Here is a 27560-nt window from a genome sequence, read left to right on the forward strand (position 1 = left end):
ATGTGACCTCCCAACTCCTATACTCTATGCACTGTTTAATAAAGGCAAGCATACCAGATGCTTTCTTCTGTTTCCTGTCTACATGCGACTCCACTTTCAAGGAACTGTGAACTCGTACTCCAAGGTCTCTTTGTTCAGCAACACTTCCTGGGACCTTACCGTTCAGTGATTTGCATCTCACGTTTATCTAGATTAAATTAAACTACATCTGTCACTCCTTGGTCCATCTGATCAAGGTCCTGTTGTACTCTCAGATAACTTCCTTGACAGTCCACTATTCCACCAATTTTGGTGTCATCTGCAAATTTAGTATCCACACCTCCTTTGTTCACATCCAGATCATGTACATAAATGTCAAAAAAAAAAGTGAGCCTAGTACCTACCCATGTGGCACACTGCTGGTCACAAGTTTGCAGTCTGAAAAGCAACCCTCCACCACCACCCTCTGCCTCCTACTTTCTGAGCCAGTTTTGTATCTAGATGGCTAGTTCTCTCTGTATTCCATGTGTTCTAACCTTGCTAATCAGTCTACTGTGCAGATTCTTGACAAATACCTTACTGACATCCATACTGATCACATCTACTGCTCTGCCCTCATCAATCCTCTTCATTACTACTTCAAAAAATTTGGTTGTTAGTGAGACGCCACTTACCACACTCACAGCTGTGATGACTATCCCTAATCAGGCCTTGCTTTCCAAATACACATAAACCCCATCCCCCCGGATACTCCCCAACAACTTGGCCACCACTGATGTCAGGCTCAACGGTCTATAGTTCCCTGGCTTTTCCTTACCATCTTTCTTAAATAGTAGCACTACATTAGCCAACCTCCAGTTTTTGGCCCCTCACCTGTGGCTATTGATGATACAGATATCTCAGCAAGGGGCCCAGCAATCACTTGCCTAGCTTCCCAAGCTTCCCACAGAGTTCTAGGGTACACCTTATTAGGTCCCACAAATTTTTCCACTTTTGTGTTTTAAGACGTCCAGCACTACCACCTCTTCAGAATAGACATTTTTTCAAGATGTTGCTATTTATTTCCCCAAGTTCTCTAGCTTCTGTATCCTTCTCCACAGTAAACACTGATGCAGAATACTTGTTTATATCTCCTATGGTTCCACACATACGTGGCCTTGCTGATGTTTAAGGGGCCTTCTTCGCTCTCTAGTTACCCTTTTGCCCTTAATGTATTTGTAGAATCACTTTGGATTCTCCTTAACTCTATTTTCCTAAGCTATCTCATGCCCCCTTTTTGCCCTCCTCATTTCCCTCTTTAAGTATAATTCTACAGCCTTTGTAATCTTCTGATGATTCACTCGATCCCTGTTCTCTATACGTGACACAAGCTTCCTTCTTTTTCATGACCAAAACCACAATTTCTCTAGTCATTCAGCATTCCCTACACTTACTGGCCTTAACTTTCATTCCGACAGGAACATATTGTCTCTGGACTCTAGTTATCTCATTTTTGAAGGCTTCCTGCTTTCCAGCTATCCTTTTAACTGCAAACATCTACCCCTCCCCAATCAACTTTTGAAAGTTCTTGACTAATTCCATCAAAATCGACCTTCCTCCAATTTAGAACTTCTAACTTTTAGGTCTGATCTATGCTTTTCCATCACTATTTTGAAACTAATAGAATTGTGGTCACTGTCCCCAAAGTGCCCCCCCATGGACACTTCAGTCACCTGCCCTGCATTATTTCCCAAGAGTAGGTGAAGTTTCACTCTTTCTTGTTAGGTACATCCACATACTGAATCAGAAAGTTTTCTTGTACGCCCTTAACAAATTCCTCTCCATCCAAGCCCTTAACACAGTGGCAGTCCCAGCCGATGTTTGGAAATTTAAAATCCCTGCTATTACTGCCCTATATTCTTGCAGATAATCGATCTTACAAATTTGCTTCTCAATTTCCTGCTGACTATTGGGGTGTCTACAGTACAATCCCAGTAAGGCGGCCATCGCTTTCTCATCATCCTGACTTGGAAATATGTTACTCCTTCTTTGTCTTCTTTGAGTTGTGGTCCTCCCAACCTACGTACATTGCGAAAATACCCTCTTCATGTGAACTGTAGCATTTCAAGAAATTGGCTCATCACTTCCTTGTTAAGGATGAGCAATAAATGCTGGCCTTGTCAACAAGACCCATATCTCATGAAATAATAGAAGAACTACATTACAGGACATTTTATAATAAAGAAAGATCCAAGCCTGTATTCATCCACTTGCTGAATTGGAAATAAAAGGCAAGAACATTGGAGCAGGAGTGGACCATTCAACATTTTGAATTTGCTCCTCCATTCTAGATCACAACTGATCGTCAATATCAATGCCATTTTTCCACAATATCTCCATATATCTTGATGTCATTTGTATGTGGAAATCTACCAAATTTTGCCTTAAACATAGAGTGACCGAGCTTTCAGAGTCTTCTAAGGTTAGAACCTACCCTCTGAGTGAAGAAATTCTTCATTTCAGTCCTTAGTGACTTGCCCTTTATTCTCCGACTGATTCTAGATCTCCCAAGCGGAGGAATATTCCTCGCTGCAACCACTCTGTCTAGTCCTTCAGAAGTTTTCTAGGTTTCAGAGAAATCATCGCTCATTCTGCTAATGTCTAAAGAATACAGAACTAGTTTCCTCAATGTCTCCTCATAGACTAACTTCACCATCATAAAAAAATTAGTCTGGTGAACCTCTGCTGCTCTCCCTGTGTGGTGAATCTAATTTTCCTTGGGTAAGGGGACCAAAACTTTACAAAACTCCAGTTGTGTTTTCTTCCAAGTTCTATGCAATTGAAGCAAGACCTCGTTATTGCTGTGCTTAATCGTACCATTTGCTTTCCTAATTGCTTGCTGCACCTGCATGCTGCCTTTCAATGACTTGCATGTGAAAGATTGCCAATACTCTTGGACTTCAAAACTTCCTAATCTGCCACCTGTCAAGAAATATTCTGATTTTCCGTTCCCAAAGTGGATAAGCCCATGCTTATCTTCATTATATTCCATCTGCCATGTTCTTGACCACTTGGCGAGTCCAAATCTCTTTGAAGCCTCTTTTCTTACAAATATACTATTTCTGACTTGAGCAATTCAACTGTTTTTCTTGGAATGTCAAATTGTCGTCTTCTTGAGATTTAGGATGATTCTGGTTCCACACTAGTTTGATGTTCATGAAAAGACTGAAATTCCAGTGGTAACAAAGTGTGGAGCTGGATGAAGACAGGCAAAGCAGCATCTTAAGAGCAGAAATGCTGATGTTTCGGGCCTGGGCCCTTCTTCAGGTTTTTCTGATGAAGGGTCCAGGCCCGAAACGTCAGCTTTTATGCTTCTAAGATGCTGCTTGGCCTGCTGTGTTCATCCAGTTCCATGCTTTGTTATCTCGGATCCTCCAGCATCCGCAGTTCTCATTATCTCTGAAATTCCAGTGGGTCGCACTAGTGTCCTCTGTTCATTGCTCTACAAATTATTCCATTAATGTAAAAGTTTTACTTTTGAAAAATATCCTCTGGCTTACTTATTTGTGAAATAACTCCACAGGCTGGTATTCTGTCACTGTGTCACCTTTTACATGCATATGGCGAGTCCTTGACACTAATCCAATTTTCTCGAAGCCAGGTCTTACAGTGAGTGGAACCTCTGACACTCCTGTCTGTAATTGCCAGCTAGGGCTCCTTGATTGGACCCTTTGGTGGCTCAGTGATTAGCACTGCTGCCTCACAGCGCCAGGGACCTGGGCTTGATTCCATTCATGGCGACTGTCTGTGTGGAGTTTCCACATTCACTCCATGTCACTGTGGGTTTCCTCCCGCAGTCCAAAAATGTGCAGGCTAGGTGGATTGGCCATGCTAAATTGCCCATAGTGTTCAGGGATCTGTAGACTAGATGGGTCTGGGTGGGATGCTCTGAGGGTCACTGTTGACTTGTTGGGACAAAAAGCCTGTTTCCAGACTAGGGATTCTGCAATTCACATTACCAGCCCTAATTAGGGAGCTCATTCTATGAGGTCCATCCGGCTGACCTCATTACCGTCACTACAAGTTGACATTTGATTCTGTTTGTTTTAATTTTGTTATTCCGTTAAAAATGGCTGCTTGCTTTTGAGCTCAATCGGTGTTAGGTGTCACAAGCTATTACTTCACCCTCCAGTTGGGTATCCTTTCCAGAATTCCTCATGGGTTTCATACCATGGACATGTATTTCTAAATGGCAAGTGCCCAAGTCCTAGGATGAAATAGACTAAAATTCATAATCCTTGAAGTAGAATTGTGTAGGATGCTTAAGATTGATCAGCATAGTTTAATATTTGACTATCATTCAGTCTCTTCCATCAGACAGAGTTCTAAAGTTGATTGTTTAATAACCTTTGTGAATTCTTGTACTTCTATTACCAGAACCCCTCAACAGTTCCATCTATATAGCTAAGGAACATAAATAACAGGGGCAGCTGTGAATATATCTGATTAGCTTGTGCAGAAGTTTGAATCCAGGCTCAGGCTTTTATAATTGTTACTGCTTTAGACATCAAACATTCTACTATTTATAAAGGATCACAGCCATCCAATTTTTAAGTACTTATTGGTAGTATTGACAGAATAGCAAATTTATCTGTAGTGTAGTCAGGAGTAAATGTTAAAAAATCTCTGTTTTACTAGATCCTTTATTCATTCATGGGATGAGGGCATCACTGGCTAGGCAGTATTTATTGCCTATCCCTAATTGCCCAGAGGGCAGTTAAGAGTCAACTGCATGGCTGTGGGTCTGGGCTCACGTGTAGGCTAGACCAGGTGAGGATGTCATTTTCGTTTCCTAAAGGACATTAGTGAACCAGATGGGTTTTTACAACAATCAACAATGATTCATGGTCATCATCAGATTCTTAATTCCAGATATTTATTGAATTCAATATTCCACCATCTGCCCTGGCAGGATTCAAAGCCGGGTCCCCAGGACATTATCTGGGTCTCTGGACTAATAGTCCAGCGATGATACCACTTGGTCAGTGCCTCCCTTCTAGATGGGCCACAGTGCAGGAGCGATCAAACTTGGTATTTAGTGCCTCAGAAATGTTCTCTATTCCCAATCTAAGAAAGGCATTAGTGATTTTCTTTGCATTCTATGAAGCCACGTTATATTAATTTGCAATTTAGTGATTTTTGAGCAGCTATATCCTCTGCCCTCAACTAAAGAGAATTCAGATTGAAAGATAGCTCTTTGGCTTTTCACTTGCCGGAGTACCAGTTGAGCAAAATGCATCCTAATAGAAGTAATTTTAGTATGGTACATCCCCTTGCTAAAACTGTAGAAGATCGTCTTCAAATTTGAAAGTTTGTACGGAATAGATTCAAATGTTAATGTAGATGTTGGAGGACCACTGCTGCCTGATGCATTTCTCTTCTCAAGTGTGCTTTTTTTAATTCCTCACTTTTTTTCTTGAGATCTTTGCACTGTACTAACAGCAAATTAATAAGTAATGGTACATCACCCAAGTATTGATGCAATAAAGTCCATGTCCAAACATTGTCCAGATTGGAAGAACAAAACCCGTCACTATTTTGCCAGACTGAGTGTATCTGTTTTAGTAAGTAGAAGATGTTCTCTGACCAGCTTCCTATCAGATTCTGCTTCTTGGACTGTGACTGCATGAGTAGTAAAATATTAATGAATGGTCATTAAATTGCAGTCCCTCTGGGCTGTTAGGTTAATAACATACTTACCATTATGAAAGCTGGGAAGTCTAAATTAGGATGCATTATTTTGCGCAGAAAACAGAGAAGACGGAATTCCTGAGTTTCTTTTACAAGCACTGCATGCATGTCCTGACTGCCCCCTTGCTGGCGAATACCACTGAGGAGAAGCCCAGCAAAGGTGAGCCATCTCCGTATAATGGTCAGTACCAATCATCATCTTACCTTCAGTGTGTGGCATGCAAATACACTTGTGTCAAAATGTTAAGTGGTAATGAACAGATTTCCTCAAAAATTCTAGTCCTGGCATTGCCTGTCTCTGATATCTAGCAGCACTGGTTGTGCTAAATATTTTTGTTGTTTGGTCAAACATGAGTTGAGAAAAGAAAGCTGAAAGTTCAGCCCTGATTAACCTGCTTGTCACTGGGTGGGAAGTCAGTCTTACAATTATTTTGACGTTCAAAATTAATTATTATGTCATGATTTTTTCAAAGATGCCAATGTTGAGTTGAGGTTCCTCAGTTTTTCAATTGATGTCTTTCTTGCATTTCTATCAGTGCCTGGCTGTCCATAATATAAGTCTGCTAGAGGGCTGCGGGTTGTTCTGCAGGACCCACACAGCAAATGCTGTGCAGAATCATTAAGGGCCTGGCTTTTGTTAAGAGAAAACCCAATTAAATGGTCAGAGTTAGGCATTAAATATGAGATTAATCCTCCAGAGCATGGATATGGGTTAATTTTCTTGTTCTGTGTTTAACTTTTGTGTGGTCTTATTATTTGTGGGCATGTTTAATGTTTAGACACAGCTTGGTTAAAAGAATTAGGCGATGAATACAATCTGTGATGCATTGTATTTTGGTGCATCTCACGTGCATTTGTGCAACTTGAAAAAGCCATGTCTTTGAAATAACGTTTTGGATTTTAACTTGCTTTGCATGATTGCTTGGTTTTGTTAATGCCAACTTCGTGAGACCCAAACCCAGCTAAGCATATAATTAAGCACAAAGCTCTGAATAAGTTTGTGTGTTCTGGCTAATGATAATATAAAACCATTTTTAAAAATTTCATTGCATTTGTTTAAAACTAACTTTTCAATTCCTTGAAATTTATATAAAGACTGACTGCCTTATCCAGACACAGGTTTTGTACTCAAATGTGCTTCTGAGAAGTTTGGTCAGTTCTGTCTTTGTCACCATTTAAGGATTCCCAAATTAGATGTGCATGCAGACTAAGATTTTTTTTGATACTAATACCCTCCATCGAAACAAATACAGGACATTAACAAATAATCTGTGTCTGTAATGATTTTATATATTAAATGAAATTGTGCACCTTAGTTCTCAGTAACGTGGGGACTGGTTTGTTACGTATGTCTTTTCGTCTGTGCTCCTGCTCGATGTGCCACTCTTGAGCAGACACATGGAATATTAATTACACTACCATATTTGCATCATTGCTTGCAGTTATATAATAAGGTGTTCACATAGTATATTGAGTGATGAATTTTTATGTTACAAACATGCAATTTCAAGGAAAATGATATGGTTGTTTAATGTATGTTATTAAACTGAACAGAAATGCCTTTGTTAGAGCTTATGTAAAGTATTAATTAAATATTTTAATAGTAACAATGTTAGCAGGCAATGCCATGCATTTTTGTTGCTCCGCCTTGTTGCTTTCTTCTCAGTGTAGTTCTGTTCGAGGTGGTGTTGAAAGTAAGCAATATTGTGTTTACACTGTCACTCATTTTCAGTGATACCAAATATTTGGGTTTTTATTTGTCTGCTCCTGGACATATTTCTTCTGGTGGGCCAGCGTTGAAAGATTTCATTTAGAGTCCTGAACAGTCCTGTACCAAAGAAGGACAATTCAATGGTGTCACTCAATCTTAAAATATCACAGCAGGTAAAGGTCTGCTGACATTAGTTGTTTTGCTTGGTAGAAACCAAAAGAACAAAGAAAATTATAGCATAGGAACAGGCCCTTTAACCCTCCAAGCCTGCGCCGATCCAGATCCTCTATCTAAACCTGTCACCTATTTTGCAAGGATCTGTATCCCTCTGCTCCCTGCCCATTCATGTATCTGTCTAGGTAGGTCTCAAATGATGCTATCGTGCCCGCCTGTACCACCTCCACTGACAACACATTCCAGGCACCCACCACCCTCTGTGTAAAGAGCTTTCCATGCAATTTTCCCTTAAACTTTTTGCGTCTCACCTTGAAATTGTGACCCCTAGTAATTGAGTACCCCACTCTGAGGGGGAAAAAGCTTCTTGCTATCCACACTGTAAAAACCTCTCATGATTTTGTAGACCTCAATCAGGCCCCCCCTCAACCTCCGTCTTTCTAATGTAAATAATCCCAATCTATTCAACCTCTCTTCATAGCTAGTACCCTCCATACCAGGCAACATCCTGGTGAACCTCCTCTGCACCCTCTCCAAAGCATCCACATCCTTTTAGTAATGTGGCAATCAGAACTGTACACAGTATTCCAAATGTGGTTGAACTAAAGTCGTGTACAACTGTAACATGACCAGCCAACTCTTGTACTCAATACCCCGTCCGATGAATGAAAGCATGCCGTAAGCCGCCTTGACTACTCTATCGACCTGCGTTACTACCTTCAGGGTACAATGGACCTGAACACCCAGGTCTTTCTGTGCATCAGTTTTCCCCAGGGCTTTTCCATTTACCGTGCAATTTGCTCTTGAATTGGATCTTCCAAAATGCATCACCTCGCATTTGCCTGGATTGAACTCCATCTGCCATTTCTCCGCCCAACTCTCCAATCTATCTGTATTCTGCTGCATTCTTTGACAGTCTCCTTCACTATCTGCTTCTCCACCAATCTTAGTGCCATCTGCAAATATGCTCATCAGACCATCTATACCTTCCTCCAGATCATTTATTTGTATCTAAACAGCAGTGGTCCCAACACGGAGCCCTGTGGAACACCACCGGTCACAGTTCTCCATTTTGTGAAACTCCTTTCCACGGCAATTCTTTGTCTCCTGTTGCCCAGCCAGTTTTCTATCCATATGGCTAGTACACCCTGGACTCCAGGCGACTTTCTCCATCAGCCCTACCATGGGGAACCTTATCAAATGCCTTACTGAAGTCCATGTATATGACATCTACAGCCCTTCCCTCATCTTTCAACTTTGCCACTTCCTGAAAGAATTCTCCAGGAGCATGGACTGACGTCAGGCTCACTGGTTTATAATTACGTGGATTATCCTTGCTACTCTTCTTAAACAAGGGGACGACGTTAGCAATTCTCCAGTCCTCTGGGACCTCACCCATGCTCAAGGATGCTGCAAAGGTATCTGTTAAGGCCCCAGCTATTTCCTGTCTTGCCTCCCTCAGTAACCTGGGAAAAATCCCACCCAGACCTGGGGATTTGCCCATCCTAATGCCTTTTAGAGTTCCCAGCACTACCCCCCCCCCCCCCCAACCCATGCCGACTTGATCTAGAGTAATCAAACATCTATCCTTAACCTCAACATTCATCATGTCCCTCTCCTCAGTGAATACCGATGCAAAGTACTCATTAAGAATTGTAGTCGATTTCTCTGGCTACTGGCATAACTTCCCTCCTTTGTCCTTGAGTGGGTCAACCCTTTCTGTAGTTACCCTCTTGCTCCTTATGTATGACTAAAAGGGTTTGGGATTTTCCTTAACCCCATTTGTCAAAGATATCTCATGACCCCTTTTAGCTCTTTTCATTCCTCGTTTAAGATTGGTCCTACTTGCCCGATATTCTTCCCAAGTTTTGTCTGTTTTCAGTCGCCTAGACTTCATGTATGCTTCCTTTTTCCTCTTGGCTAGTCTCAATTTCACCTGTCATCCATAGTTCCGTAATCTTGCCCTTTCTATCCCTCATTTTCACAGGGACATGTCTGTCCTGCACTCTAATCAACCCCTCTTTAAAAGCCTCCCACATATCAAATGTGGATTTACCCACAAACAGCTGCTCCCAATCCACATTCCCCAGTTCCTGTTGAATTTTACTATAGTTGGCCTTCCCCCAGTTCAGCACTCTTTCCTCTAGGACCACACTCGTCTTTGTCCATCAGTATTCTAAGACTTAAGGAATTGTGATCATTATTCCCAAAGTAATCCCCTGCTGAAACTTCAGCCTCCTGGCCAGGCTCATTCCCCAACACCAGGTCCAGTGTGGCCCCTTCCCAAGTTGGACTATTTACATACTGCTCTAGAAAACCCTGCTGGATGCTCCTTACAAATTCTGCTCCATCTAAACCCCTAGCAATAAGTGAATCCCAGTCAATGTAGGGAAAATTAAAATTTCCTGTCACCACTACCCTGTAGTTCCTACATCTTTCCATAATCTGTCTACTTATTTGTGCCTCTATCTCATGCTCGCTGTTGGGAGGCCTGTAGCACAGCCCCAACATTGTTACCACACCCTTCCTTTTTCTGAACTCTGCCCACATTGCCTTACTGCTCGAGTTCTCCACAGTGCCCTTCTTCAGCTCAGCTGTGATATCCTCTTTGGCCAGTAATGCAGCTCCTCCACCCCTTTTACCTCCCTGTCTATCCTGCCTGAAGCATCCATATCCTGGGATATTTAGTTGCCAATCTTGCCCTTCCCTCAACCAAGTCTCAGTGATAGCAATAACATCATACTCACAGGTACTAATCCAAGCCCTAAGTTCATCTGTCTTGCCTGCTACACTTTTCACATTAAAATGAATGCACCTCAGACCACCTGTCCCTTTTGCATTCATCATCTGCTCTCTGCCTACTCTTCCCTTTGTCACACTGACTTCATTATCTCATTTCTACAGGCTTGAGTTACTAATCCTTACTGTCCATTAACCACCTAATTTGTTTCCCATCCCCCTGCCACATCAGTTTAAACCCTCCCCAACTGCGTTAGCAAAAGCAGCCCCTCGGACATTGGTGTGGATCGTCTGATTTGTAATAGTCCCACCTCCCCCAGAATTGGTCCCGATATCCCAAAAATCTGAACCCCTCTCTCCTGCATCATCTCTCAAGCCACTCATTTATCCTGCCTGTTCTTTCATTTCTACTCGACATGCATGTGGCACTGATAGCAATCCTGAGACTACTACCTCTGAGGTCCTACTTTTTAACTTGGCTCCTAGCTCCCTAAATTCTGCTTGTAGGACCTCAGGCCATTTTTTTTAACCTATATCATTGGTGCCTATATGCACCGCGACAGCTGGCTATTCACGCTTCACCTTCAGAACGTCCTGCGGTCGATCTGAGACATCCCTGATCCGTGCAGCTGGGAGGCAACGTACCATTCAGGAGTCTTGTTTTCGCCCACAGAACTGCCTGTCTACTCCCCTTACAATCAAATCCCTGACAACAATGGCCCTTCCACTCTTTCTGTTTCCCTTCAGTTACTACAGTCAATACTGTTGCAGCGAAGAGATCGTTTGAAACACTTACTCATTTGAACCTGGGGATAAACAAGTGGTAGTTAATTTACCAAATAACCACTTGATTTTGTTTCTGCTGTTTAATATCAAGTATGTAAAAACTGTGATAATTCAAGTAGATGTTCTACATAAAATCCCAAAGTTGAAAAATCTGTAAATGTCCTGGGGCTTAACGGTTACACTGTAACTGCCCCATTCAGAAATATATATTCTGAATCATGGGTAGTCTGGGAGTTTCTTTGAGCTAACCAAAACAATGCACAGAACTGTTTTAGTACAACACTTCGGGTGTGATAATATGGAAGATGCTGTATTTGAGTAAATAACAATTTTGTTTGGTGTTTATAATATTCTATTGCTGTGTTTTGATTCAGGTAAATATTTATAATCTTTAGTTTTATTTGTTCATGGGAAGTAGGCTCTGTTGGGTAGGCCAGCATTTATTATCTGTAACTGAGGTCAGGTAAGTGCTAACCACATTGCTTTGGGTCTGGAATCATATGTGTAAAAGGTGGAATATGCACGTCCCTAAAGGATATTATTAAACCTGATAGGTTTTTGTAGCAGTCATAAATGGTCATATGGCCATCATTGTCGTTCCATTTTTTTTATTGCATTCAAATCCCTCTAGATGGTGAGATTTGAACCCTGTTCCCCAAATCATTAGCCTGGGGTTCAGAGTTAATATCCAGTGACACCATTATGCCACAACCTCTTCTGCCATGCTTGGGATAAGGCTACCAAGCAACACTATAATGGAAAAAATTTAGAAGTACTAAAATGACTTGATCCTGAGCATTCCAGACAAGAGATGTTATAGTATATGCTGGGGCCTGTTGTGGCATTGTGATAGTGTTCCTCCCTCTGAGCCAGGAGACCAAAGTTCAAGCCCCATCTGTTCAGAAGTGTGTAATAAAAGTTTGATTAGACAATATCTACTTGTGATCTACTGGGATTAAATTTCAGCAAATCAACAAAAGTGGAGCTTCCTCTCAAATCTCCAAAATTTTACTTGGGAAAGATGATATCCAGAAGTGATTATAATGTTGGGTTTCCTGGTAATAGTAGATCTGTAATAAACTGTTGTACAAGCAATTTATTTCCAATCTTATGTCAGATAAAGCCTAGATTTAAACTAGCTACTCGCTGAAGCAAAGATTTGAGCCTAAGGCATGCTCAGCACCTTGAATCCATACTCCCCTTTCTGGAAGGCCTAAAGTGGACATAGCAAAGACGACATTGAGAGACAAAAGAAGTGATGTGACAGTGAATGCAAGTGCAGGAGATGTGCTCTTTTCCTTCTCCCTCCATTGACTGCTTTATAGAATATTTGTGGTGATGACCCATTTGCCTCCACCTAAAAGCATGATAGGAATGCTGGTAGATGATTGTGACCATACTTTTCCTTATCTGTCTTGCTAAACTAGAATATTTGCTTCAACTAGGAGCCAAGAAATTAAGAAAATGTCTTGGAATAAATATAACATTAAGTAAATTAATAAGAGCAGAGAGTGGGTCTGAAGGCAGAAATTAATATTAATCATTAAACAATGTACTAATTTGATCCTAAAATAGGGATTAAAGAGCTATTTTTCAGTCGTGCCGTATGAAAACTGCCCTGTATTTGCAATTCTAGTTGTTCATGTACTAATTTGATTCCTGTGGAAATTCAGGATGCAACTTGTGTCTTGGATGACCATCTGTGTAGCAAGCATTAGTTTGAACTTTGGATTTCTGAACTTGAGGTGCTGCTGGAGTAACTGCAAAGCAGTGAACTTGCTATTTTTTCCTGTGCACAAATTTGCTATCTCATTTGCCCATTCTAAATTGGGTGTGATATTTCAAAATATTTCATTGTATGAAGTGCTTAAATAAAACTCTTATTTATTAATTTCCTGAAGTGTTTCTCAATTGAAATAAATTAGAGTCATAGAGTAATACAGCACGGAAACAGGCCCTCCAGCCAAAACTGATCCATGTTGACCATAGTGCCCACTCAACTCATTCCAATTCATTTGATCCATAAACCTATAAACCCTTCTCATCCATGCATCTATCCAAATGTTTTTTGAGAGTTGCTATTGTATCTGCCTCAACCACTTTCTCCAGCAGCCCATTCCCCATCTGTGGGTAAAAGACTATATACATTCATCCTATCTATTGCCCCTCATTATTTTATACACTTCAATAAGGTCACCCCTCATTCTCTTCAGTTCCAAGGAAGAAGTCCTCTCCTAGCCAACCTCTTCCTATAACTAACGCCTACTAGATCTGACAACATCCTCGTAAATCTTCTTTGCACACTTTCTGGTTCAACTATGTCTATCCTGTAACAGAGTGACCAGAGCTGTACACAATTTTAGATAGATGTGGTATTGAATGAATTAATGTTGGCACAAAGCAAGTGTGATACAAGATTGCAAAAGAGCCTGATGTTGTGTCTCAGCATATAACTGTGTATAGTCTCCTTGATTTGTATGATGTTAGCGGGGATTTCTATACAATGACTCTGGAAAATTGATTACAATTCAAGTTTCTAATTACTTTGAAGTACTTTCTGATGTACAGTGCCCACAGTGGTATGGACAAATGAGGCCACTATTTTGCACAGAAGCTGATTCCATTTGTTTCAATATAAATAATCAATTGCAACTGTTTTTGGGCTATTTTTATTGAAGGAGGAATAGTCGTTAACGCGCTGAGAACTCCTTGTACGATTACAAAAAATGCCACAATTTTACCTTCTACCATTGGTGAAGGTAGTCCCTCCCTCAAAGCATCTTCAGTGTGCTTGAATCCACAGGTGGTGAGAGAAAATGAAAATGGCAATCTACAAGGTAGCTGGCTATTTCCTTTATTGAATCTTCATTGCAGAGCAGAGCAGAGCACTATGATAATTATATAAAATTTAATTTAGGTTGGTACAAAAAACAGCTATATAGACGTTCAGTGTGATGTACAATCAAAGTGCTTAAAATCTGTGTATATTGTACAATTCATAAGTTATCATTTCAGGTTTGCTGACCTTCTTAAGTCACAAATGCACATTCAAGGGGTTTTGCGAGAGGGGAGAGTTAGCTGGAGGAAGAGGGACAGCAGAGAACGAGCCTATGAACACCTGGGTCCTGTTCCCTTGCTATCTCTGGGAATTCCCCCCAACCCCAACTGTTCTGTCCCCACCCACTCTCCACTCCACATCTTCACTATTTGCCATGAAACCCATTTTGTCTACGTGCTTCCCTGCACATGAGCAGTGTTGCACTGGCATGTGAAGTCGCACAATTTTCTGCATGGAAATATGCTGTGTTTGGAATTGTGTGCATGCGTGTTCTCGAATTAGCACGTGTGTAGTTGTCCGCAATTGCGGGTGTCAGTAAGCACTACCAATATCAAATGTACACTGCACGCCCCACAATGTATTACCAGTTAAGACATGCATTACCAGTTAACCTGTGCTTGCTTTTCCTTTCAAGAAAGGATAGCATAAATTGTTTAAAAATTCTTTTTTCAAAACGTTTCTTAAGATGCAAACTTAGGAAAGGAAAATAAATTACTGGCTTTCATGTAAAGCCACTTACTGCATTATAAACTTATGATTGAACTCCTGCAGTTTACAGTTATCAAAACCAATAATTTCTATTTGTGTGTTATAGTCAAGTTATCTTGTCAGATTTTATTTTTGACTTTATTACAGCACTCTGTTTTGTTTTGAACACTGAGGTGTGACAGAAAATCAAAATCCAAGATGTTTAATGTACGTGGTGCAGTTAGGAACACAAATTAGTCATTTGGCACCTTGAGCTAGCTCAGCCATTCAGTACGTTCACAGCTAGCTCACTTGTGGCCTCAGCTCCACTTTCCTGAGTACCTCTTATAACTTGTTTCTTAACACAGCCTTTAGGAAAAAGCATTGCTTTAATAATTGATCAAACCAGATTCATGCTTTACTCTTCAGATGACTTTCAGACAGCCCAGCTTTTGGCCTTAATTTTGGAATTGCTCACCTTCTGCGTGGAACACCATACCTACCATATCAAGAACTACATCATAAACAAAGACATTTTACGGCGAGTGCTTGTGCTCATGGGCTCAAAGCATGCCTTTGTGGCATTATGTAAGTTGCAGGCTGGTTTTCTTTTAATAAATTAATCTCTTCTTTCTAAACTTTTTTTAAGCTCAGTATTTTATACTTTAATCTGTATTCACTTTAATTTCAGGTGCACTACGCTTCATGAGAAAGATAATTGGGTTGAAAGATGAGTTCTACAATCGCTACATAATGAAAGCCTTTCTGTTTGAAGCTGTGATGAAGGCATTTCTGAATAACGGGTCCCGGTATAATTTGTTGAATTCGGCCATCATTGAAATGTTCGAGTTCATCAGAGTGGTAAGTATGGCTGTCTTTCTGCCAGGTGAAAGTAGCAGGTCGGTGGGAACTGGGGTAGAATGGGCAATGCCGCAGTGTTCAGAGATAATTGGAACTGCAGATGCTGGAGAATGCGAGATAACAAAGTGTGGAGCTGGATGAACACAGCAGGCCAAGCAGCATCTTAGGAGCACCAAAGCTGACGTTTCAGGCCTAGACCCTTCATCAGAAAAGAAAAGCTTTTCTGATGAAGGGTCTAGGCCCAAGATGTCAGCGTTTGTGCTCCTAAGATGCTGCTTGGCTTGCTGTGTTCATCCAGCTCCACACTTAGTTAAAGCCGCAGTGTTGGAGGTGTGCACTTTAGTCCTTCATACTGCTGTACCTAATTTTGGTCATAGTGCCATAGAAGGCAGCCGACTGCAAACCTTCTCCAGCTTTCTGCATATCCCCATCAAATCCACGCATTATTAAAGCAACTACAGTGAAAGGCGAGTGGAGATTTCATTCTGATGAAAGGTTTGTCTTAGCACACTGCCACATTGTACAATCAGAGGTGAAGAGAAGTAGGCTGGAGAGTCTCCAGTGGTTTCGTGTCACATATCTTGTAGTGGGTCATCAAGATGCAGAGAGAGTGTAGTTTACTTAGATATGCTCTCCACCCAAGGTTTAGGAGTTAACATCAGGTTGCAAGTTGTTAAAAGCAAGTTCTGCAGAGACTGTTTAGTTTATGGTAGATTTACCTACTGTAACACTGGAGAAAAAGAAGTCTCAAATACTGACAATGTGACAGAAGAAAATGTACACAACATACCCGTAAGCTTCTGAAAGATTAAAAGAAAGGTTGTCACCGCCTTTCTTAAGCTTTGCATTTTCTGATGTTAGTACTTCACGCAAAGAATGTATAATAAATTTATGTGGGCCTTTCATTATCCAGTTTCAACTTTGTACATTTCCATGTTGAGATCTAACACGGAGAGAATTTTTAATGTGCAAAAATGCTTAATTCTGTTGCCTTGATAAGTGACATTTGTAGAATTTTGTTTAAAGCTGAACTATAATGTTGTGTTCTTCTATACAGGAAGACATCAAATCGCTAACAGCCCATGTCATAGAAAATTACTGGAAAGCACTTGAAGATGTGGATTATGTGCAGACATTCAAAGGACTGAAACTGCGTTATGAGCAGCAAAGGGAAAGGCAGGATAATCCAAAACTTGACAGGTGGGTATTTTCAATAAATATCATTTCCTTCAGAACTTGATGTAAAACAGTTTATTGCATATGTTTCGCAAAAGTTAAAAGGTTGCATGAAAGGGATTGCAGTTGGAGTTTTCAAACTTTTAATTTAGAACATTATATGATGGAAGGAAAGTTGGAGGGCAGTCTGTCACGTTGTTGGCTTGGGAAAGAAGGGTTAGAAAATGAGTGTGATTTGTTGTCCTATAAGTCTACTGAAGCAAGTGAAATATGTAAAGTGAACTTCTCTTGTTTCCGCTAGTTTCTTCTGGGGCCGTAGACAATACACTGCTATTACTTTTAAATCTGAACATCGTGTTTGTCTTTGAATGACAGCTCTTTGCATTTGTCATATCTGAGAAGTGCTATTGGTATGCGTCATGAATTTGTATTCGTTGATCAGTTTTGGCAGGTAGACTTGGGGGTATGTAGTCTTTATCTCATTTGTGTGCTACGTTTTTCTGTCCTTTCCCCTTCTCTCACTTCTTTCCCCCCCGCCTCCCTTTCTGTCCCTCTGATATTGGCAGGCTGTGTTTCTGTTGATTTTACACAACTGAATATCTTGTGCATACTTCAGAGGATAGTTGAGGTTGTCATTGTTGACCTTTAGGAGCTAAATATAAGGTAACAGGATAAAGATGGTAGAGTTCCTTGCCTATTAATGAAACATTTGGGATTTTGCACCAATCCAATATTTTAATGGTCATTTAATCTACGAAGAAATGTATTTCATTGCTTCTTTTCTCCTATTGAATTGAAATTCTTATTGCCATAGTGGGGTTTGAATTCCAGTTATCTGGATTATGATTCCAGTGATTTTTAACCACTATCATTCCCACTATGGCAAAGCATTCTGATGTTTTATTTTATCTCTGAAATACAGTATGCGCTCCATCTTGCGGAATAACAGGTACAGACGAGATGCCCGCACCTTGGAGGAAGAGGAGGAGATGTGGTTTAACACAGATGAGGATGAAATGGAAGATGGGGAACCAGTGCTACTACCAACTGACAAGTCAAAAAATGATGACGAAATCATGGACCATTTTGGCAAATTTATGGAGAGGAAAAAATGTATGGAATCTGCCAATTAAGTGTAAATTCTTCTTTTTATTACTTGACTGCAGGAATAAGTGGCTCTCAGGTTGAGCAGTGCTCTCTAGCACAGAAAGTTTCCCCACTGTCAGTTCTTTCATGATGGTGGATGCCCTATTACTACTTGTGGCAGACGGGAATTCACATTTTGACAAGTGAAAAATCTGCTTGACAAATCGCTTCAAAAGGCAGCTTCACAATGGCCTGTTGGGCAAAAGACACCACGTGGACTGGGGAGAATGTTAGATTTGGCTTCTGCATCCTTGGGCTCAAAAGGTGGGGATAGAAATCGATCCGGAATCCCACTTTGACTATTATCAAATGATGAAAATGCCAAATGACAGAATTAGTCTTGGCTGTAATGTCCCATCTGAACGATGAGGAGCTCATTTACCCTCACTCTTGCAAGAACATTGACTTTTTGGCAACAGTGTTTCTAACAATTACGGAACCACACCTCAGTGACAGTGAACGCTTGTGGGACAGTGACAATGTTGTAAATGAATCAGCCAGGATATGCTTCAGAGATAATAGAGAGCAGTTGATGCACATTGAAGCAAATGTTGAAGTTGGTTTTCTCCATCTCCATCTCCATCTCCAACTTCATTTTCATTTACCTCCACCTCTCTTTCCCTTACTTCCTGTTATTTGTACTGCTCTCAATGGCAACTGCTTTGATAATTGTTGTTTTTTAATTTTGTAACATGGGTGTGTTTTAAAAAGAAAAGAGCTGCTTTTCCCCACTAGGAGAGTGGTCAGGAAGGGGAGAGAGCAGGCTGGAGTTTGTGTAGAACTATGGACCACAAATAAACAGTTGCGGAAGGCAGACTGAACCCAGCTTCTGGCTTCAGTAAAAGGATGACTAGCAATGTAACCGAAAGGAGCAATTGGTAACATATAAATCACAGTACAATTCAAGAGTGTGAAATTATTCATGTGTCAAATTCGACATTTATGTAACTGAACCAATTTTAGGCCTAGTTTAGAACTTAAGCTATTAGCTCATGTATTTTCTATGGTTTTAAGAGGGATCTAATTGATTGGGATGGTGGCGGAGCAGCAGTTTTGGTCTTGCTTCAATTTAGATCTTGCAGCGAGCAATTCAGTGACATTTTTATAAAAGTTAACACAACAATCCCTCATCACAATTGCTAGTTGATTACTGCATAATCCTGTTCCGTTTTCTTTATCCATGAGCTAGAAGAAAGTTTTCTATTGTTAATGTTCCATTCTATTTTCTACTACTATATATTGTGTGAAATTCATTTCATACTAAATACGGTGGCATTCACTGCATAATCTTAGTTTTTATCGATGAATTTGGTGTTTCAAGAGGGATATACTGGAGGTTTAATAACAGAAAAGGTTAAGTGCATTTTAATTTGAGGACTTAATCTTATGGTTTGTTCTTTCAATTCTCCTGTATATTTAGTAGTTGAATTTGTCACTTCTGTTTTGAAGAGATGACTCTGATTTACATTTAAGCATTTTTCATGTATTGAAGCTAAACTGGTGATTTCTGTAAGGTATAGTTTTAAATATTTTTGAAGTAAATTGTGACCTTCCCGTTTTTTAGTGAAGGACGGGGATGAAAAGGAGGTCCTGACAAAAAGCACTCTGTCAGGGAGGCAAAGTCCCAGCTTTAAGCTTTCCTTCTCCAGCAGTGGAAGCAGCAAGTCCAGCCTCACCTGCCACTCAGCCTCAAGTAACGCACCTGGGTCACCAGGTTCCCCGGGATCTCCAGGATCACCCGGAACAATTGTCAAAAGCACACCTCATGTGGCAGCTATTACCACCAAGGTATTGTACCGGAGTTATGTGAGTCTTTAAGATGTTGGGGCCACTTCAGATCATTGCTGCAGCCTGACCTCTCCATCTGATTGTTTCCTAATGTTGACTATCCACAATATCCATTAGAGCGGCACGGTGGTGAGCAGTCCAGCCTTAGGCAACTGTGTGGAGTTTGCACATTCTCCCAGTGTCTGCGTGGGTTTCCTCTGGGTGCTCCAATTTCCTCCCACAGTCCAAAGAGGTAAATTTTAGGAGGATTGGCTGTGATAAATTGCCCACAGTGTCTAGGTGAGAAATGCAAGAAATAGGATAGGGGTTGGGTCTGGGTGGGATGCTCTTCAGAGGTTTGGTGTGGACTTGATGGGCTGAATGGCCTGCCCCCATACTGTAGGGATTCTATGATATCGTAATCAAGTTTACTTTTCATTCCTTTTGTCAAAATAAAATGTTGGCTACAAAATCATTGTTCAGCCTCAGGGCTTTAATACCAGTTGTTTTGTGCAAAACTGAGTAACCCTGCCGAGAGCAGTCATACATAGGATCACTGAATAATGGTCAGGAACGAGAACTTTGATTTTTAAATTCACTATGCAGAGCTGCATTTCTGTTGCCACTCAGCTGAACTTAGCTAATCCAGCGCAGAAATTGTTGCTACCTGGAATCTTCTGAAGTGTACAGTAAGATGCACCAACTTTACCAAATTGACCATTGGGAGAACTGTGTTGCCAAGTTAGTGTAAAATTAATCATTCTTATTTTGAAGCTATATCCTTTATCATTGATTCATGGCATTTGTCAACTGTCCAATTCAGGCAAATTCTCCCAGGTGTTTGCCAACAACGTTTGATCATTGGAAGGCGCGGCACCAGTTGCGTCCCATTTCCTTACAATCTAAAATTTTTTAAAAACTCAACAGGTTTGGCAGCATCTTTGGAGAGAATAATTAAGTTAACATTTTGAGTCTGATATGATTCTTCACAGGAACTATAGGGGCCAGAGAATGATAGTTTTAATGTCATTGACACAGGTGAAGAGCAAGAGAAACACATACTGAGAGTGTTAGACCAAACAACCATGATGCTAGAGGAGGGAAAGAGGTGAAGAATAGGTGTTACGGGACGTAGTAAATAAGTCAGTTCTGTTGAGAGCAAACAATGAGTGGGGAGGGAGTGCAATCAAAATGGAGGACTCAGTTCTGAAGTTGTTGAACTCATTGTTGAGTCCTAAAGGCTGTAAAGTGCCTAAGCAAAAAAAATGATGCTAACTTCCAGCTGTAGCTGGCTTGGAGAGAAATATCTCTGTTCGAGCGAAATGGTGTCAAGAAACAGCAAGCAACTGGAGCGTCTGGGTCAATCTTATGGACATGTGTTTGGTCTCACTATTGTAGAGTATTTTTCAATCTTAACTCTGACTTCCCAACAACACTTCAGAATAATGAGCAATTTTGTTTGTCCTACAGTCAGCATTTGAAGTATGTTGCCCACTGTATATTTATCTGTTGTAAAATTTCTTTCTTCTTGTGCAGGGCGGTCTAATTGGCCTTGTAGATTATCCAGATGATGATGAAGAGGAAGAGGAAGAAGAGGAAGATGGTGATGAAAAAGAACAATTGGCGCCTTTGACTAAGAAATCTAGGCTTGGATCCTAATGGTGATCTCCTTTAGCCTTGCCCAATGGCATTTGGTGACCTGCAAATATCACCAAACTCAGATAAGGGTGTCAGAACAGTTCTGCCTCACACAGATAAATGTACACATGGAATTCTGCTGATCAAGTGCCAATCCAGCCAAGTGGGAAACAGCAAAATCGAAGTTCAGAACAAAGGATTTGGAACTTGACACTCGAGTATATGCAGGCTTTGACCTCACTCTACCCCCTTTCTCAGGGAAGGAAGATATAAAGCAGCATCCAGTGAGGGTGGGAGAGTTTTCTGGTGCTACAAATGTAGCATGATTGGCTCATTTTGGTCTGGTCTGAAATGGTGTGTGGGAAGGTCACTGGGAATTTGAGAGGACATCATGGTGTCTAACAGTAATTCTTCCCTGGAGTGCCAGCAGTTTTTCTCATTGTTCAAAGACTTGCCTTCCCATTGTATATTCAGGATATCGATGGTCATGATGAACAAAAATATTTTAAAGTAGCCTCTGTGGGAGGGCTGAGAGTACACAATTTTTCTCTTTTTAATCTTTGCCCTTTAAAACTGCATAATTTTTTGAGGAAAAACACATCTGCTCTGATTTAAAAAATGAATGGAATTTCTAGATGTGATCATTTTTGTTTCATATCTTACATTTTCTTCAATTTTTTTTTCTTGAGTGTACACTTAGTTGTTTAAGTATATTTGGGACCATTAAAGAAATTTTGATGTAATGTATTTCCCTCTGTTGTGTTGGAACCCTTCATTATGTGTTATTTGCATGGAGGGAGATTTTCTACTCAAATAGAAATTGTTTAGTTGTATCTGAAAGATAGCTTACTTAATTTTATTTAGAAAAGGCTGGCTCCAAATAGTCTTTGACAAGGTGCTGCTTGATGGCTGCAAAACAAAATAAGAGCCCATGGCATTAGGGATAAGGAACCAACATGGATAGAGAACTGGCAGATTGGCAGAAGACAGAGCAGGATTTACAGAAAGGATTCTGATGATAAAGGGCTTGTCATATGAGGAGCTGTTGAGGATTCTGGATCTGTACACAATGGAATTTAGAAGAATAGGGAGGGAACTGATTGAAACTTACTGGGCAGCCTAAATAGAGTGAACGTGGGGATGTTTTCACTATTAGGAGAGACTGGACCCCAGGCTAGAGTCTTAAAGAATAGATAACCCTTTAGAACTGACATGTGGAATTTCTTCAGCCAGAGTATACATAATCTGGAACTCATTTCCATGAGGGCTTTGGAGGCTAAGTCATCAAGTATATTTAAGATAAGTTGGTTCTTTAGAACATTATAGCGCAGTACAGGCCTTTGGTCCTCGATGGTTTCACAGGTCGGTACAACAATCTGAAGCCCGTCTACCTACACTATTCCATTATCATCCATATGTTTATCCAGTGACCATTTAAATGCCCTTAAAGTTTGAGCGTCTACTACTGCGGCAGGCAGGGCATTCCGCACCCTTACTGCTCTCTGAGTAAAGAACCTACCTCTGACTTCTGTCCTATATCTATCACCTCTCAATTTAAAGCCATGTCCCCTTGTGTTAGCCATCACTATCCGAGGAAAAAGTCTCTCACTACCCACCCTATCTAATCCTCTGATCATCTTGTATGTCTCTATTAAGTCATCTCTTAACCTTCTTCTCTCTAACGAAAACAGCCTCAAGTCCCTCAGCCTTTCCTCATAAGACCGTCCCTCCATACCAGGCAACATCCTGGTAAATCTCTTCTGCACCCTTTCCATTGCTTCCACATCCTTCCTATAATGTGGCGACCAGAACTGTACACAATACTCCCAAGTGTGGCCTTACCAGAGTTTTGTACAGCTGCAACATGACCTCATAGCTCTGAAACTCAATCCCTCTACCAATAAAACCTAACACACATTACGCCTTTTTAACAATCCTGTCAACCTGGGTGGCAACTTTCAGGGATCTATGCACATGGACACCAAGATCTGTCTGCTCATCCACATTACCAAGAATCTTACCATTAGCCCAGTACTCTGTATTCCTGTTACTCCTTCCAAAGTGAATCACCGCACACTTCTCTGCATTAAACTGCATTTGCCACCTCTCAGCTCAGCTCTGCAGCTTATCTATGTCCCTCTGTAACCTGCAACATTCTTCCACACTATCCACAACTCCACTGATTTAGTGTCATCAGCAAATTTACTAACCCATCCTTCTACACCGTCATCCAGGTCAAGTGTAAAAATGACAAACAGCAGTGGCCCCAAACCAGATCCTTGGGGTACACCACTAGTAACTGAACTCCAGGATGAACATTTCCCATCAACCACCACCCTCTGTCTTCTTACAGCTAGCCAATTTCCGAACCAAACCGCTAAATCATCCTCAATCCCATACCTCCATATTTTCTCCAATAGTCTACTGTGGGGAACCTTAAAAAACACTTTACTGAAATCCATATACACCACATCAACTGCTTTATCCTCAACCACCTGTTTGGGCACCTTCTCAAAGAACTCAATAAGGTTTGTGAGATACGACTTGCCTTTCACAAAACCGTATTGACTATACCAAATTAAAATATTCCTTTCCAGATGATAATAAATCCTATCTCTCATAATCCTTTCCAACACTTTATCCACAACCAAAGTAAGGCTCACTGGTCTATAATTAACAGAGTTGTCTCTACTCCCCGTCTTGAACAAGGGGACAACATTTGCTATCCTCCAGTCTTCTGGCACTATTCCTGTTGACAATGACGACATAAAGATCAAAGCCAAAAGCTCTGCTATCTCCTCCCTAGCTTCCCAGAGAATCCTAGGATAAATCCCATCTGGCCCAGGGGACTTGTCTATTTTCACACTTTCCAGAATTGCTAAAACGTCCTCCTTTATGAACCTCAATGCCATTTAGTCTAACAGCCTGTATCTCAGTATTCTCTTTGACAACATTGCCTTTTCTTCATGTGTGAATACTGACGAAAAATATTTAGCGCCTCTCCTGTCTCTTCAGACTCCACGCACAACTTCCCATTACTGTCCTTGACTGGCCCTAATCTTACTCTAGTCATTCTTTTGTTCCTGACATATCTATAGAAAGCTTTAGGGTTTTCCTTGATCCTACCTGCCAAAGACTTCTCATGTCCCCTCTTGGCTCTTCTTAGCTCTCTGGTTAGGTCCTTCATGGCTATCTTGTAACTCTGAAACACCCTAACTGAACCTTCACGCCTCCTCTTTACATAAGCCTCCTTCTTCCTGTTGACAAGAGATTCAATTTCTTTAATAAACCACGGTTTCCTCACCCGACCACTTTCCTCCCTGCCTGACAGGTACACGCTCATCAAGGACACGCTGTAGCTGTTCCTTGAACAAGCTCCACATTTCAATTGTGCCCAGCCCCTGCAGTTTCCTTCCCTATCCTATGCATCCTAAATCTTGCCTAATCGTCTCATAATTGCCTTTCCCCCAATTATTACTCCTGCCCTGCAGTATATACCTAGCCCTTTCCATTGCTAAAATAAACGTAACGGAATTGTGGTCACTATCACCAAAGTGCTCACCTACCTCCAATTCTAACACCTGGCCTGGTTCATTACCCAGTACCAAATCCCATGTTGCCTCACCTCTTGTTGGCCTATCTACATACTATGTCAGGAAATCCTGCACACACTGGACAAAAACTAACCCATCTAAAGTACTCAAACTATTGCGTCTCCAGTCAATATAGGGCTGAGAGTGCACAAATGTTCTCTTTTTAACCTTTGCCCTTTAAAACTAATTTTGGGGAGAAACGTTGTCATCCCCTCTGACTAAAAAGTGAATGAAATATGATCATTTCTGTTTCTGATCTTGCAAGTTTTTTCTTGAGTGCACATTTAGTGGTTAAAGTAGGCTTGGAGCAATCAAAGAAATTTTGATATTGTGTATTTCCCGCTGCTGTCCTGTAAGAGCGATAGTAACCCAAGACTGGGCATCCGTGAGGCACTCTGGGCCATTATCAGCAGCAGAACCATTCTGCAAGACAGCCTGCAACTTCACGGTCTAACATATCTCTCCCTATCATTACCAGCAAGCTGAGGAGTTCCCATTATCTCTGAAGCTGAGGAATCAACCCTGTCTCAATTTTAAAAAAAATACATGAGTATATACCAGAAGCAGCATTGGACATACCTAAAAACGAGATGTTAATCTGATGAAACTATAACACCGAAATACTCGTGTGTGGTGTGTGTATAAGAAGCAAGTGATAAAACAAAGCAATTCCATAGTCAAATCAGTCATGAATGGTCACAGACAATTAAACTCACTAAAGGTGAAAGTTTGACAAATATCCCTATTCTCTAAAAGCTCAGCACACAAAATAAGACAAACATTTGCAACCATCTTTGATGATAGAATGATTGATTTCAGGACATTGTGGAGGCAGGAAGCATGTTTCCGCTGATGGGTGAGTCCAGAACCAGAGGACACAGTTTAAAAATAAGGGGTTAGGCCATATAGAACAAAGTTGAGGATAAACTTCTTCACCCAGAGAGTGGTGGATATATGGAATGCTCTGCCTCAGAAGGCTGTGGAGGCCAAGTCTCTGGATACTTTCAAGAAAGAGATGGATAGAGCTCTTAAAGATAGTGGGGATAAGGCAGGAACAAGATATTGATTGTGGATGATTAGCAATGATCATAATGAATGGTGGTGCTGGCTCGAAGGGCCAAATGGCCTACTGCTGCCCCTATTGTCTATTGTCTTCAGCCCCTTCCAGACGTTTCCAGCTGTATTCCCTGTAACTTATAAATCTCTTAAGGCTTATACATCACAGTGACTTCTAAACCCGAAGTAATCAAAATATTGGCACTGTGATCAGTATATGCAGACCCTTGGAATAGTGAGACGGAGCATTAATTCCCAGCATTATAGATACCAGTCTTCAGCCAATTTGATTCCTTCTGTGATATCTTGAGATTTCTTGAAGCACTAGATATTGTAAAGGCAGTGGGTCCTGACAATATTCCAGCAATATTAGTGTACTGAAGATTTGTGCTCCAGAATTTGCCTCATCTCTAACCAAGCCATTTGATACGTCTGCAACACTAGCATTCACCTGACAAATGTACTTGAAAAGTGCCCAGGTATGTCCTGTCCACGCATAAGACAAATCTAACCAAGCTAATTCCTTTCCCATCAGATTGCCCTTGATCATTAATAAAGTGGTGGAAAGGATCAGCAAAAGCACTGTCATGCAGCACTTGCTTCGCATTTACCTGCTTACAATCTCAATTCAGGTTCCACCAAGCTCACTCACCTGACCTCATCATAGCGTTGGTGTAAAAATGGATAAAAGAGTTGAAATCCAGCAGTGAGGTGAGAGGCTCTGCCCTTGAAATCAAGGGAGCATTTGACCCAGTACGTTATCAAGTGTGGCTTTTGGAGTGTTTGACAACCGTGGCATGTGTTCTTGTAAGATTCTTGTCTATGGGTGATCATTGTCTGATTCATCTGTATGGCTGCAAAATTTGGACCATGCTATAGCTGCCACACCAAGGCCCATGAGCTACCATCACTGTTTGAGAAGGATTCTCCGCACCAGCTAGGAGGCCAGTTGTACTACCATCAGTGTCCTTGAAGAAGGCAATGACACAGCATTGAGACCATGATAACCCAAAATCGACACCACTGCCCCGCCATGGGCTTAGGATGCCTGAGGTCTGACTGCAAAAGCAAATCTTCACCCAGCTCAAGGAAGGCACTTTAAGAAGAGCAGAACCAAGGAAGCATCTCAGACTCCGTGCAGACTTCCCTCAAGAAAAGGAAAACAGATATTAATGAATATGAAACCCTTTTTTGTAAGAAACCATCTCAGAGGAACCTGCTACATGAAGTGGCACAATTCCTTGAGGACGCCTGTCAGAAGAAGAAGTAAGGAAAAGGAACCAGAGAAAGGAAAGCCGCCAGTCTCAAGGCCAGGGACCAATTCCACCTCCAGAAACACATGCCAAATATGTAGTTGCAGGATTGGGTTCATGAGGCACACAAGAACCCACAGAATCCCTAACCAGTGATGAAGAATTTCCTAGGTGGACAATCATGCCGGTTAGTAAGCAATTGCCAGTGATGATGACATCAAGAAACTCTAGCAGAAATTGAGTCAATGGGAATCAGGAGGAAAACCCTGGAGTAGTATACAGCATAAAGCAGGGTTGTGGGGGTGGTTGGAAATCAATCATCTCAGTTTTTTTTAGATTAGATTCCCTATGGTGTGGAAACAGGCCCTTTGGCCCAACAAGTCCACACCGCCCCATTGCGGCACCCCACCCAGACCCATCCCCCT

At 41.1% G+C, this 27560-nt stretch overlaps 1 protein-coding gene across 6 annotated transcripts in view; it reads left to right on the plus strand.

Moving 5' to 3' along the window:
• Positions 1 to 21948, plus strand: part of smek1 (SMEK homolog 1, suppressor of mek1 (Dictyostelium)) — a 127429-nt gene extending 105481 nt beyond the window's left edge. For 3 of the 6 annotated variants that reach the window (XM_048538076.2, XM_048538081.2, XM_048538080.2), the window contains 7 exons: positions 5767 to 5890; positions 15075 to 15233; positions 15337 to 15506; positions 16564 to 16706; positions 17605 to 17795; positions 19393 to 19616; positions 21132 to 21948. In XM_048538076.2, coding sequence (XP_048394033.1) covers positions 5767 to 5890; positions 15075 to 15233; positions 15337 to 15506; positions 16564 to 16706; positions 17605 to 17795; positions 19393 to 19616; positions 21132 to 21254 — 1134 coding nt within the window. In that variant the 3' untranslated portion in view covers positions 21255 to 21948. Of the gene's footprint in view, positions 1 to 5766; positions 5891 to 15074; positions 15234 to 15336; positions 15507 to 16563; positions 16707 to 17604; positions 17818 to 19392; positions 19617 to 21131 lie in introns of those variants that run through there. The other 3 variants (XM_048538078.2, XM_048538077.2, XM_048538079.2) reach the window with 3 other exon arrangements.
• Positions 21949 to 27560: the final 5612 nt, after the last annotated feature.

This window comes from Stegostoma tigrinum, chromosome 10 (genome assembly GCF_030684315.1).
Source record: "Stegostoma tigrinum isolate sSteTig4 chromosome 10, sSteTig4.hap1, whole genome shotgun sequence".
In the NCBI taxonomy this organism is placed as follows: Eukaryota; Metazoa; Chordata; class Chondrichthyes; order Orectolobiformes; family Stegostomatidae; genus Stegostoma; species Stegostoma tigrinum.